Source organism: Pieris rapae, chromosome 14 (assembly GCF_905147795.1).
Source record: "Pieris rapae chromosome 14, ilPieRapa1.1, whole genome shotgun sequence".
NCBI lineage: Eukaryota > Metazoa > Arthropoda > Insecta > Lepidoptera > Pieridae > Pieris > Pieris rapae.
Genome location: NC_059522.1, coordinates 6,660,536 through 6,675,447, shown reverse-complemented (window position 1 = coordinate 6,675,447; position 14,912 = coordinate 6,660,536). Strand labels below are relative to the sequence as shown.

General features: G+C 32.4%; 2 protein-coding genes across 2 annotated transcripts; both read right to left on the bottom strand.

The window, feature by feature from the left end:
- Positions 1-3,393: 3,393 nt before the first annotated feature.
- On the bottom strand, positions 3,394-9,829 carry LOC110997344 (microcephalin). Its single transcript, XM_045631184.1, has 9 exons — positions 9,699-9,829; positions 9,194-9,346; positions 8,629-8,791; positions 7,895-8,064; positions 7,138-7,354; positions 6,323-6,430; positions 5,908-6,083; positions 5,081-5,383; positions 3,394-4,553 (listed from the first exon to the last, which is right to left on the bottom strand). The coding sequence occupies exons 1-9, from the start codon at positions 9,732-9,734 to the stop codon at positions 4,236-4,238; spliced, it is 1,644 nt and encodes a 547-aa protein (XP_045487140.1). The 5' UTR covers positions 9,735-9,829; the 3' UTR covers positions 3,394-4,235.
- Positions 9,830-10,177: 348 nt separating this feature from the next.
- On the bottom strand, positions 10,178-13,769 carry LOC110997341 (Bardet-Biedl syndrome 5 protein homolog). The gene is made up of 7 exons (XM_022265458.2): positions 13,680-13,769; positions 13,103-13,251; positions 11,926-12,103; positions 11,420-11,510; positions 11,046-11,192; positions 10,516-10,707; positions 10,178-10,447 (listed from the first exon to the last, which is right to left on the bottom strand). Exons 1-7 carry the CDS (start codon positions 13,748-13,750, stop codon positions 10,232-10,234), a joined length of 1,044 nt encoding a protein of 347 aa, XP_022121150.2. The 5' UTR covers positions 13,751-13,769; the 3' UTR covers positions 10,178-10,231.
- Positions 13,770-14,912: the final 1,143 nt, after the last annotated feature.

Below are 14,912 nucleotides of genomic sequence, written 5' to 3'. Positions count from 1 at the left end.
TTAAAACTTTTTTTCAATAATTAAGTAGATTGAATATTCTATTGACGTATTTATAGAAAGTACCTTTTTAATCAACTATGTTATGATTGTAATGATATTAAAATACTTATAAAGTTATCATATACTGGACGCAAACGAGCAGGCGGGTCACTTAAAGTTTTTCTGCCGACCATGGACCCCACCCGCAACACTTAAGTTATTATGGTTCGGAAATACCAAGAATGGCAGCTGGTTTCAAAAAGCAGTGGTTGAAGGCAAGTGTCATGATTATCTTATACGAGTAGATAATCATGACTGTAGTAACAAAATTGATATGGAACTAGTCAAAAAATAAATAATAAAAAATTACTTAATTTCACTCAAAACAAACTACATTCTAAATAAAATATTCACTGTGGTTAACCTTATACATAATATATTTCTATGAGCGTTTAAACTAGGCCTAGCCTGTATCTTAAACGCTAGTTTCTTCCAGTGTCATTAAAAATTGGTTAAGTTGTTTGCCGGGAACCATTGCGTCAATCCCTTGATTCGTGGCCAAACAGATTAAAGGCCTATATAAAAGCTAAAGGTGGCCATTACGAACATAACATTTTGCTGTGACTTTAATAAATATGCAGATAATACATTAATATTGCATTAATTCATGTAAAAAAAAGGATTTTCAGTACAACAGAACTTATGGCTGGATTAGAACTATTATTAGTTTTTTGAGAAATACCGACATAAAACTCGCCGTGATATATAAGATTTAAAATTATCAATAAATAGTTATTTAAAAAATACTAGTTTCATTTTCCCACGTTGCGTTGAATCTTGTAAGTTAATGGGTCGACAAACGGTAAGTTTTGGTCGTTAAACTTGTAGAATATGTAAGCCTATCTAAGACATTTAGAGCTGATTATATATACGAAAGTGAGTTTTGGTACGATTACATAGATAAACAACGGAATGGATGACTTATATAAAAAGGTTTTGTTCTGCGCAGACGATGTCGTTTTTTCGTAGCGAATAAAACAAATACCTATATACAATATACATATAATAATTTCGTGTATAATTACGGTTTAAATCACTTTTAATTCGCTGGCGCTTCATCACTTATTTTGTAGATATTTACTGTAAACAACATGTCAGCTGTTGCGTTTATGTTTTCATGAAATAGTGTAACATTTTACGAAATAATCAACAGATACGATAATTATATAAAAAAAATCAAAGTTTGATCCTACTGAGGGAGCGTTCAAGTACATATTATGTCACGCAATTTTTGGAATTGACCCCCCCCCCCCCCACATGTAACGCGCCGTAACGTTTTTCTGTACCCAATAGAAAACGTGGTAACATTTAGTTACCAGACAGTGATTCATTAACTTAAATATATATTAGCCATTTATGTTGTGTAAATTATCAGAAAGTCGAAAAAATAACAACAATGACATTTCAATTCATTCCCCCCCCCAAAATTCGTTACGCAATACTTGATCGCTCCCTGAACAGATTTTAAGCTAAAAGGTTAGACGAATACTAATGATGCACCAGATTCAGACAGACAATTCAACTGTGACAAAACTGAAAAAAACTGTAAAAAAGACAGTTCAACTGTGCCAGTATCCGATCTTATGATTTTATCTTACACCAGTTTTTAAAGTACATAATTAAAAAGCTTTAAACATAGGCATGTATATTTTAATATTATTTTTACGTTTTTACTTACTTTGATTTATATTGATTATTTCAATTTACAAATATGAGTGTAAAGAGCGAAGAGATTGCATTCTATCAGTCGTCTAAAATGGATTGTCTTCATAGGGTTTGGTAATTGGGCTGCACATAGGAGATCGATCGACTGTCATGGTCTGGCAATCCACAATCTCAGATTGTTTTCTATCTGATATTCTGGATTAATTATTGGGTTCGGGCGTTATTGGGCATGTTCCCGGATTTCAGTCATCATAAAGTAATGTATGGCGTTTGATAAAAATGCAAAATACAACACAATCAACGATTATCATGTACGTTTGTTCGTGCCTAAATATAGCACAATAAGCTGTTCATATATGTTACTGTGAATGGACTGAATTACTGATATCTTGGAATTACATTTAAATGAAAGATTTATGATATTACAAAATAATGTGTTGCTAGAAAGAAAGTTGTATTGGCAGAATAGAAATTTTTAAAATAGTTACGGTTGATGTGATTCGTAACACAGAAAGTTTTACTAAACTATGCAAGGTAAATACAAACCGATACACTGTTTACTGCTTAGTACTTAATGCAAAACTTGTAATTGTCTATCAGCTGCTATTATGTAGTCCCCACTGTATTATTAATATTTCTATTTACCTAATTACTATTTCTATATCTAGTATAAGTTAACATCTGCATCTGTTTACGTAGTTAAAAGTTAAGATTAATTAGTTTGTTCCACTTAATGTATCCCTACTCTTAAACCACGTAACCCAAACCTTTAAGTATCAAGTCCCGTTCCCGCTAGTTTTTCTAAACATAATTTTAAATAAAGTTTTTGTTAGTTTAAAAACAAGTTTTTGTCACTGCCTCATAACACTGCCTTATAAAGACTCAAATATTGCTAATCCACGTTAATGTGAAGAAGATAAAACAATATTAATATGAAATATTTCATCCAATCCCGCAATTACGCGACTATCAAATGTGGTTGGTCACAAACCTGCTGATTTTGCTATAACGTCCTTGTTTTCGAAAATAATGGTAACCTTTATCAAAGGGCAGCTGCTGTAGAACCTTCGTCTGCTAGCGGATTGGGGCCGACTAAATCTGGTCCAATTTAACCCCAAGACGACACACGTTGACATATCGAACGACGTTTAGTTTGGCGGACATTTGGTAGGAAGAGTAAATTGGCCTCCAAAAGGCTTGATATGCTTAGAAAGGTGAGACGGTACTTCACTCTGGGCTTTTGCTTGTATCAAGCGCAAATTCGGCCCCATGTGGATTCCTCAAACAGAACGTCAACGTCAATAAAAATTACCATTCTCTGCCGGTTTTCCAATTGAGGGTGTAGTACTGACTAATACAACCGGCAAGAATCTTTTTAACACACACAGTCCAAGATGGATTAAATCGTCAAGTATTTTGTAATGCTAGATGCAACTATTATACGTGGAATGAAATGCTTAATAATAACAAAATGTTATCACACCGATTTCATTCGCGTAACATCTTGCTAGCGACATCTAGCGCGTAGTTTTTATACTTTATTATTTTATTTGGAGTTTCACGACGCAATCGAACTTTCATCTTCTGACTTTCGCGAAGATCTTCGTCGATTTGTTTTATAAAAAACACGTGAAACAAATGACAAAAGTGAAAGAAAATTAAATAACAATACTTTATTCATTAACTGTTTATTAACAATATATAAGCGGTGTACAATTCCATATACAAATAACAAACCAACACACGAGAAAAAAAACCTAATGGCACATACCAACTTCTCTTAATCATTCAACGTCTTACCAGAAAACGGCATTTCATAACATCGCGACCGCATAGTCACCCATTATGACAAAACAACCGTTTTTCATAATTCTACAGTATGCACGAAAATAAATAGTAAAGGTAGTAAATAGTTAAAAAAAATCGATGTCGTTTTAACAGTAAAAACGAAATCGAAGGGTAGTCATTGGTCGTAAAAACCGATAGTCGTAACAGTCGACGACGTTGTTATAAAATACCTAATACATTAGAATTCAGCCGGCACCTTAGATTTTGGTCAAAATAACCAATAATAAATTGGTATGATTTTTACAAATATATATATATATATATTTGTAAAAATTTTCGATTAGTTCATGCTAAACAAGTAGTAGTAATAGTAGTAAGTACAATGTAGAGTGGAAATAGTGCTATTATAGTGGACTTCGCTTTGGTGATTGCTCAAGAGAAAGATTCAGGTTGTCTTGAGTGCTATCGAACATATCAAACTTCATACAAAAATGGATTGCCTATCTACCTAAAAGTAGATTTAAGTTTTATTGACTAGTTCTAGAATACGGGCCTCAGGGTCAAAAAAGGGGTTTCGTATGTCATCTAGATGTAAGTCTTCACTTTGAATCTTAAGGTGTTTTGGAATTTTTTTTTCTAAAGCTCTTAAATACCTTCCATTTTAATTTGCGTAAACAAAAGCGTGTAGTTTAAATCGAATACAACTGTTATTTTAAAGTTCTGGTAAATATGAAATGTCAATACTATCTATGACTAAGACTCCAACTCTGTGTCAAACTAACAATATCCGGTATATTTTTGTTTACATATCTTCGTGTAGTTCTCATGCGTCCACTCGCTACGCTGTCAAACACCCATTTGGAGTTAATTTCCCCCTCCTCCTGGCCGATTGTGACGTCACAGCCGCCATCTTGAATAATTGCCCCGCATAAGGTCAAAAGTTCAGTTATAGCGAGTTTCTGGTGGGCATTACTTTGAATTTTCACTTTGAAGCCGTTAAAAATATCGTACGCGTATTCCGAACGCATACGACCGAGAGCTGCGCGTTCTACTCGTGCTTTCTGGAAATTATATAAATATTATTTTCGAAAAATTGATGATTTTTTACGAATTATTGGGTAAATCAATAGCATATGCTTTGTGTAGATTGAGATAGATGAAATTAATTCTTACTATCCTTACTAACAAAATGGGATATAGTTTATGTAATTAGATGTTTTAGTTGTAACATGGAAATGGTCATTTCATAAAATGGACATATGGGATTCTGGCAATTATTATTACTATATTATGGCAAACATTTATTAAAATATCATGAAATATATGGTTCATAAGAAAGTATTTAATTAGAATGGATTCATAAATAAAACCATTTCCTAAAATGTTCAAATATTTCAAATCTAAAAAAGATGATTGAAGACAAAGTTCTGATAAGCGTTATTGGTCTTGTAGGTCTTGGGTTAGTTTCCCGACGAAACAAAACTTGCATAGAGATGAAAATTTTCAGTGAAACACACAAACGTATTGCATTGAATGACTCCAGCATTTTAAAATATTTATCAATTGTGTCGTTATAAAAATATTTTACCGTAGAAATCTTCAGTAAATGGGGCACTTCATACCCATAGTGCGGCAACCATTGCCCCTCCTTAGCGCTGTCAATTGCCCACTGGGTACCCAATACCCGACACCCTCTAATCGCTCCAAGCAAAGCGTTAACTGTCCTGGGTTTGGTACACTTCTGATTTATATGACTTCTGTTATCATCCTGACATGAGCCAAATATAATGTGCGTCGTTTTATATGTCACTTTGGATTTGATCTTGCAATCTAATGAGTTCAATGCTTTGTGTACTTCGCTTCGTTCAGATTTTGACATTCCTGTTAATACCTGGAAATTAAAAAAAAAAACTTTCTTTTGCCATATCCATTCAAAATGCCTGATACTTTGTCATAGTTTTTCTCGGTTTTATAAGGCTATACTTGTATTTTACTTTTTATGGACCAATGTATCAAGTGCCTGCACCACATTGGCAGGCACCTTAATGGTCCAAGGCATCAAATATTTAAGCAATAGAAGGATTAAAATAAATGAATAAACATTAGAGATTTTTTTTGTTTGCATTAACAAAATCTACAATTAAAACTAAATCAACTTTTATGAGTGCCATAAGTTCTTAGTCACTTTCTATCAAATTATCGTTAGTTTGTGATGGCAAGAGATGACTATTAATATTACAACTAACTAGTATAGTTCTAACAGTGCGATTAAACTGATTTATCTTTTAAATGAGAAAATTCTATCAATTTGAGTTATCATAAAAAAGATTGTTTCACTGTGTAAACGATAGACAGAGGTTCTGTGATATATCTAAAAGAACTCAAGATAGTTTCCGAATACGGGCCATTACTTACAATTCTTGGTACAATTTTCTTCCGTTGTGTTCCTAGAATTGGTCCAATTCTTTGTGTCTTTTTTATTGGTGTTTTTATTATTTTTCTGGCAATTCTTTCGGCTTGTATCAACTCCTGTCTCTGTTGATATGTAAAATGTTTTTTTGGTTGAACTGGCGTCGGTGTTTCTCTTTCATCTGAAGAATAAGTGAACATAACAATTATAAAAACATCATAAATATTGTTGGATAAAATATGAAGATATTTACAGTATGAAGTTTGGAATATTATAAATTATCGAAAAATATCTAAAACTTCCGAAGAAAAATAATCTTTCGGGATGGCATGCGTTATCTTGGTACAAACATTAAAAATTCTTTGTTTTAAATTAGAATTGATTGTCGGAATAGAGGTTTTAATTTTTAGGCTTATTTACCGTTTAAATCGACGATAGCATCTTCTCTATATGTGAACAGCTTTCGTCTAGTATTAGTGGGGCGTTTATCAGTCTTAGGTAGACCGCGAGGCCTTGTGTTTACCCGACCTGTTGAAACAATAATTAATTAACTTTAAACGAGGGCTTTGAATTAATTTAGAGATAATAATACCGTCAAAGCAAAATACTGAAAAGTTTTTAAATATATGATATATTTAAAATACAATACTACTTAAGTAGTGCCTTAAAGTGTATTTTATAATGCATATATAGTAGTAACGCGTTTAAAACGCGAATTAAAACTCCCTTATGTCAATAACCTATAATACAGTGGTGGTACAACCTTATGGGTTTTGCCTCAGATTATATTAATTCATGGACAATATATAATGGCTCACTGTTTCCTCCCCTCTCGATGTTTTCTTTCACATAAACAGAAAGTACTTGGGTGCACAGCAAGGGATCGAACATACAAGCACAAGGATGTGAGTTGCACACTGAAGGCCAATACTGTTTACCCACAATATTAATACATTTTTTATTGGACTTGTTTAAATCCATCCATCCATTTATTATGTAGCAAAGCTTTGCTACATAAAAAATGTAGAAAAGGGGCAGCAGGCTCATCTTATGTTGCCCATATTTTATATTTTTCATTATATAGCAAAGGGGCATTGCTAGAAGGCTGTGAATGCTTTGCCAACCTTATTTTGTCTGTAGCATGTTGAATTATAATCTTATGACAATAAGTTTGTAACTACATTTCCCAATTTGTACACACAAATAGCATGTAACAACGGGATGTTCTTACTTACTTGGAGAATTTTTATTTGGTGAATTGTTTAAATTGGCCGATTGATTTAATGTTTTGGCATTCTGGTCATGCGATTCTCCAGTAGATTTGTCGTGTGCTTTTTTGTCGGTGCTGTCTGTTTCACTAGAGATACGAAGTCTAGGGGCATTTTCTTCATCACTTTCTCGGCTGTCAGAGAGGAAATCGATAAGTGGTATGTTTTCGTGTTCTGCTTTTTTCTGAAAAGTATTATTGTAATAGTTTTGTTTAATTGTTATATGAATCTAGCCTGTAGTTAGGCATTTGACAACCTAGGTAAACTTATCTTTTTGATTACTGCCAAGGGGCCGTTCATAAAATACGTTCGCATACAAGGGGGGGGGAGGGGTCTGGCTGAGTGTGACAAGATGTGACAAGGGGGGAGGGGTGGTATAGGGCAGCGTGACGTTCGCCGTTTATTATTTTTTGACATGAGCGCTAGCTCTGTGGCGCGACTCGATATTTCGGCCCATTTAGAAAATCCTTGGACTTCTGAATAATAGAAATATTATTTATTATTAATATGTTCGTTATGAAAGATATTTATTAATTTATTTAAATTTTATCATATATTATCATACTCAGCAGGGGGGGGGGTCTTAGTTTTTGTGACGAAATATTTCTAGGGGGGGTCACAAAAAGTGTGACACAGCGTGACAATGGGGGGGAGGGGGTCAAAAAAAAAGCTGATTTCAGTGTGACGTATTTTATGAACGGCCCCCTAATGAAAAGATATTTACCAGTAAAATGCGTAATGTCGCTGGTGAAGGTAAATCGGAGGACCTGCTTGGTGCAGGGAATATCCTCTCTGGCTGTCTTTTTGCAGCTGCCGCACATGCTTCTACCCATAGAGGTGAAACTAAGTGACAGGCGAGTGCCCGAGCTCTAGCACGTACTTTACGGCAGCCACCTGGAAAATATGACATAGAATTACTAGCTGACAACTGCTATATGTGTGCGAAGTATATTTTATAAACTTTTACAGGAAGTGATATCTAACATAAATGTGATTTAATTTAAATATTAAAAAAATATTAAATTTTAATTGAATATAATACAATAATTTGACTTAAAAGCAAACTTTTAAAGAATCACAGGCCTAGGTGCTATCAATTACCATTTTATAATATTGAAATTTTAATAGAATAAAAGAGAACTTAATAAGTGATCATGTAGATATGTGATATAAATACACAAATTTAAGAGGACAGAAATTTCAACATAGAAATTTTTGTCTTTAGATTCCATAAGTATTAATGTATTAAAACAAACAAGTCTTTCACTGACCATGTAAAAATTAGAATAATTCACATTCAAAACAAACCATCCAACCACATTGGTCTATCTTGCAATGCAAAATGTTTTTTTTACACTAATAAAATCAAAGTATGTGAAAAAGTATAAAGAGCCATACACCAAATGTCTTCCCTATTTCAGAAACAAAACTTATCAACTAAATTTTTACTGTTCTAACCATGTGTCCATATTAAATGTGTAATTAGTGGACTCCATGCAGGAACAACACTAGCTCCAAGTGCCATCAGTGCCGCCCGAAGTCCCAACGCACAAGACTCTGCCCCTACTTCCACAAGTGCTACCACACCTCTGAGAACTTCACATGCTTCCACTTGTTCAGGCTTAAACATAATTTGATAATGTTTCCAACTTCGTCTAGTGTATCAATATAATTATTATCAGTAAGGTTGACTTAAGGTAAGGTCCGTTAGATAACATATGTATAGAAGATAGATAGAAATACACTATAATATATTCCTTATACATTAGTTGCCAAAGGCTTAGTAATTTATGTAGCATGGAATATAACTATAAAATAGAAAATATGTAGGTAGTCTTTTCAATAAAACTCTTTAAATGGATTTAAAGTAGTATGTATTTTTTACAGTAGGTAATGAGAAACAAACACATTGAGTAAATAACTCAATAATGTTTTTAAATCAATTAAAGAGTTTTTCATAAGTATACTAATTTAAAGAAAAGGCAATATAGAGCCCCTTGACGTTTAATATAAACATGCTTACTCCTTTGATTTCTTTGGTTTGTGATTTATATGGTTTAGAATTACATTGTTTCTTTTTCAACACATTTCTATTTTCTTGCTTGTCAGTAACAATTCCTTTTAGCACAGACCATTCTTCTTTAAGCCTCTTTCTTTCAGCAATTGCTGAGCGTCTCTGTAACAGAGTTACAACAGAAAATAAATAAATTTATGAATTTTAAACCTTTATTATATGTCCATATATATTATAGTTTCTGAATTAATATGAAAACTCCAGAATTTACTCATAATAACACTGTCAAACAGAATAAATTTTAATATTCTATTTTACTGTTTTATATTTAAAAGTTGTTTTAAAACTTTAATATAATTAAAAAGATGTGTAGGATTTTGTTACATATTTGTAGTTTTAAAACTGTAGATGTGTCCTAAAGGCGTAAGTTTGTAGTGTTAAAAGTGGGAAATTTATAATTAGGTAGTATAATTTTAAATTTCCCAATTCTTGACTTTTAAGAAAAATAACTTACCAGGCCAGCGGCACTCCTGTTATTTTCTTTATTCATATTGGTAGGTATAAACTGTAAAACATCAGGATACAAAAACGTAAAAGCTAAACAAACATATTAACATAGATCATTTTGTTTTTGAACAAGTTCAAACAAGACTTAAACACAGATTACAGAGCAACTGAAGCAAGAGCTTAATACAGGCTATACGTCCCACAGAGTACTGTTTTAGACATATACATGTCAATTGTCATCATCGGGTTCAACAAAAAAAAATGTTTTGTCGAGAACCCTCATGGGATCGGAGGCATCTAGTTAAAAAAAAACACGCACAAGAATAAAGAACACGCATTAGACGAAAACTTCAATGTGTGTTTATTATATTTATAATATTTTTTTACTGAACGATCAGTATCCAGTCGTGCGAGGGACTGGATATTACAAGCAAGCTTTTAGTCTTTTTTAATTTTTAATTAAATACAACTAAGTAATAATTAATATTTTACTTTCATTTTTCTTTCAACCGCCTTAACTATTACAACTTAGTATATAAATTATGATGTCTGAACTTCAAAAAGACTTTTTAACGTTATGCCCTCTCTTAATGGTTCAATAGCCAAGCCTAAATAGGGACTATAAACAGGCTGAGCATCGGATTCTTCCTTGTTTAGGGCTAACTGTGAGGCTAAGTATAGAGTTGGTCCCATTTCACCGCGCGGTTCTCCAATTTCTTCTAATTCCTCGATATCATCATTCGTCGGCCTTGGATCCTAGAATCAACGACATTGTTATTATTAATGGCAAATTAATATTACGTTAAAAAATGAATAAAATTTACATCTTGATTCCAATTCGTTTCGACACCAAAAATAGGCTTTTCTGTGTATGCCTGATGCAAGACTTGTAGTTCCGAAAGAAGAGATCTTAGTCTATCTTGTGGATCTGCGCGAAATCCAAGCACGTAACCTCCAGATGTAGGTCGGACATGGACTACCAAAGCGTTGCCAAACTTTGAATCTCTGATGGAAATCTAAAACGAAATATAATTAATAATTAAAGTTTTAGTAACGTAGTAAATTAGTTAATCACACTTTAATGTGTCGCCAGGATACCCAGCCAAAAACTTTAACTTTTTATGGGTTCCTAACAATAGTTATGTATGTATAAAATTATAGACAGTATCTATCAAAATAGACAATGTTTATACGGATTTTGGCGGGTTATTGCATGGAGGTATTTGTAGAAGTGTTACTATAAGTATTACTATAGAAAAGTCGCGTGCGCACGGGATTTATATTCTATGGATTAATTCAGTTTATTCTTAATGTTTAAGCCACATTTTAAGTAAAAAAATAATAGAAATCTTACGCTTTCAATGGTGATATATGGCAATGAAACATTAAAAGCTTCATTAATGTCTGCATACCAAACGATTCTTACGTTGCTGATAATCAATGTACCCAAATTTCCCGAGTCACTGGATAGATTCCATAATCCTGTTTCTTTCAAACATATCTACAAAATATTATATGGTTACACTATTTAGGTGGTATTGTTTTAATAATATATTTTTTCTAAGGCTAGAATAATAATGAAATATTCTATGATTTTAACTGTGGTAAAATTTCGTTCACATTTCTTTGGGTGATCCGACAAAACTATCGACATTGTAAATTAGCGAATTTTTTTGGATTGTAGATTATTATAAAAAAGAAAGTATATGAATTAAACATTTTAGGTACCTGTTCAAGTGGTAATACGTGTAGTTGTTTGTTCTGTATAATAGCGCCTCGCAGTCTTAGGTCGCGATACAATCTTGATCCAGCATACGCCCTGAATAAATGTTATTAACGGATCAGTGTTTTTGTTTATTTCAATTGATTTACATTTATAGATTTTAGGACTCAAAAAGAAACCAATCGTATTTGCTACCTGTGCGTAGACAGCATTTCTGTGTTTATAATAATGTGTAAGTAGGAATATAAATTTAAAAAAAAAATATATATATATATATAAGCTTAACCTAAGAATTAAGAAAATATACAGTGGGTAAAATGAAACTAAAGATCATGCAAACCGTTTGATTGAATTTGATGACTTTATTACGCCCATTAGTTTAATCAAAATTAAAGGATTTGGACAAATCATCTTTTGTCTATGGGCAATTCAGGCATTTTATCTAGCTCTCGACCGGATGTTCCCTCCACTATGTTCCAATATTTCGTAATAACTTTCAGATATGACTTACTTATACACTGCTGTAACTGTTGTGTAATGTCGTATACAGTTTGGTGAAAGGTTGGTAAAAACAAATTCGTATTTATTGTTTCTATACGCTGCTAAACAGTAGAACGCTTGTGTAGAGCCTCGTAAACCGGAGCTAATTGTCTTGCTGCTTGTCGAAATAACGCAGTTGAACCCGATCGCTGGAAAAAACGTTGCGTCTCATAATTTTGGATCATAAGCAGATTATGGTGCCAAATAAGATTTTTTTAAGATAATTATAAGTAGTAAAAGTAACCGAAACTAAGCTTTAAAAACATCAATTTGTATGGTACAACAATGAATATTAATGCACTTGAAACACTTGTTAATTTATTTTTTAATAATTGTTATGAGCAGCGTTGGTCTGGCCAGGTGCCAGGTACCTCTCGTGCATTCGCTTGCACCAATGGACTTTTATTCGAAACGTTGTAGAAAAAGCAGGATGCCTTATCTGAAATTGACGGTGTGGGTCAGGAGAAGACAGATCACCCTACTTGTCTCTTAGGTATTTTTTTTAAACGGTATTAACTAAACTCAACGTGGGCCAGTGGGCTATTTTTTTGTCTTTCGTAAAGGCTGACTTATATCGAAGGATTTTGATTCATATATCAAATAATTTTAATACGTTCTTGCATTTGTATTTAGGCGTAGGATAATTATATTTCTCCTATGTGAATAATTAATCTTGTTGTAGAAACAATTACATGACTCGTGAAATTAGTTAAATCCCCTGTTCCTTAGGGTTAATCGTAGGAGCTGAGTAATAATTAATTAGCAATATCGAAAATTTCGGTTTGGAAACTTAAGATTAATTATTGTCATACGTACAGAAACAAATTATTTACGATTTTTTGAGTCTTGATTGTTTAACGTTTATTTAACACGTACTGTGTTCATTCTGTTAAATTAAAAGTATAACGAGACGGAAAATATAACAACGGGGTTGACACTCTCTTTCACACATGCATGTATTATTAAATACAATAGGGACGACTTTGTACGATTGTAGTTTGTATTTAACTTTAGTATTTAAAAGTAATTAAAGATAAAAGCATCAAGTGAATGTATTTGTTATTAATATTATAATTAAAATAAACCGTAATTTATGTAATTTAAGAGTTCTTATAAATTAATGAGGTCAATTCTAGATATTCACTTACATAGATTTATCCTGGGGGAAGTGAGTGAATGCCAAATAACCCTTAGGTTAGTGACCACCATCCGCCCTTTGACACCGGCGTTTCCTTTAGTATCTTCAATAGGTTCTATTCTATCAAATATTTTCTCACCTGAACGAAGTTTTAAGTATCTAAAAATGGTTTTTAATTAAAATACGTCAGCAAAATATACTTATCTTGTTCTGTGACCTTTCAAGCTCACGTGGTTAGCCTGAAACTTTCGGCTGTAGTCCTCTTTATTCATAAAAGTATATACTTGGATGCTTAAATAGCTACAAATATATGTGGGAATAACCAAAGTGTTTAAGCTCTCGTGATATTTGAAAGTCAAAAAAGACATTATAATTATATATTACATGACATTATATTATATTTTATTAATATACCATATCTCAAGTCAGTGGTACAGATATTTCTTAAATATACTTTTACTCAAACTATACCTGATGATTCGAAAGTCATTGATGTTTTGATGTAAAATTTTAGTCAACACGTCACTCACACATTGCAATGATATCTCTTTAATATCTGTTTACATAATGAACAAATAAATTCTTACTCATAAGGTAAATCGAAGAGTACCTCCCTATCCTCCCATACGATTCCTTTTCCTTTTTTATTCTTTGGCATTTTCACAAAATTGCGGCTAAAGGCCACGAAAAAGGTTCAATATATTAGTTTGTATGCGGGTTGCCATGGAGACGTTTTTCACACGTGGGGTTAGTAGCTTTGACGACGTAACAACTGAATTCTAATAAACGAAATCTGATGACGAGTCGTACTGACTGGATGGCCATGTATTTGTTTAGTTTAGTTTCCAAAATATTGGAGTACTGTAGTAGTTATTTGATTTCAATTTTTTACTTTTAACTATCTTATTTGAACTTTGTAACTACATCAAACAAACTAGTAAAATCAGATGTCAAAATTGGTATTTCAACTAATAGCAGAAGGAAGTATTATCTTAATTTAATGATCACATGATTAGATTTTCATAATTCTCTTTCACTTAATTGAATGTATATTTATAAACTAAACTAACACGATTATTTCACAAATAATACGTTTGTGAAATATTACGAATTCAATATAATGAATTAATAAATTTAAATTTGGAGATTGTAAATAGTCTTTGAGTAATTCTGTTCTGACCCTTGAGCGCGTCAAAGATTATAAAATCTGAGACCGTAGTTGAAAACTTTAAAGGGTAAAAGCCTGATCAAAATATTATCAGATTTGTCAACTGAGTGTCCCAGAAACGTCTCTAAGGATTTAATTTTACTCGAATTGATGGTAATTGTTTTGACAACTGGTAACTTCTTTGTACAGATTAATTAATTAAAGTGGGGATTTGCCCTTTGACGTTTTATGAGCGCATTTGATCAGACAAATCTGATTAGGTAGCTTAGGACATCGTTTTTAATAGACACCATTAAGATTTTAGTATGACGTTTTTAGTATAGACACCCATTCTACATAAAAACTTATATTATTATATATATAACTGATATTATACCTTTTATTTTAATTTTAAACACAGCGTGCGGTGCAATATTTCCCTCAGTTCTTTACATATCGTTTTTACCCTAATTAATTATAATTTTTCAAAAAATTTAAAAGTCAACTTTGGGTTTATCTATCCTACCTTGTAAACTTTTTTACTGTTATTTAATGATTCTTGTAAGGAACTGCGTAGTTTCCAATTTATTTCGCTTTATTTAAGTTAATAATCAGCAAAGGGATAATCTTATATAGGACAAAATATACCTACAATAACCCTGGGTCTTGTTCA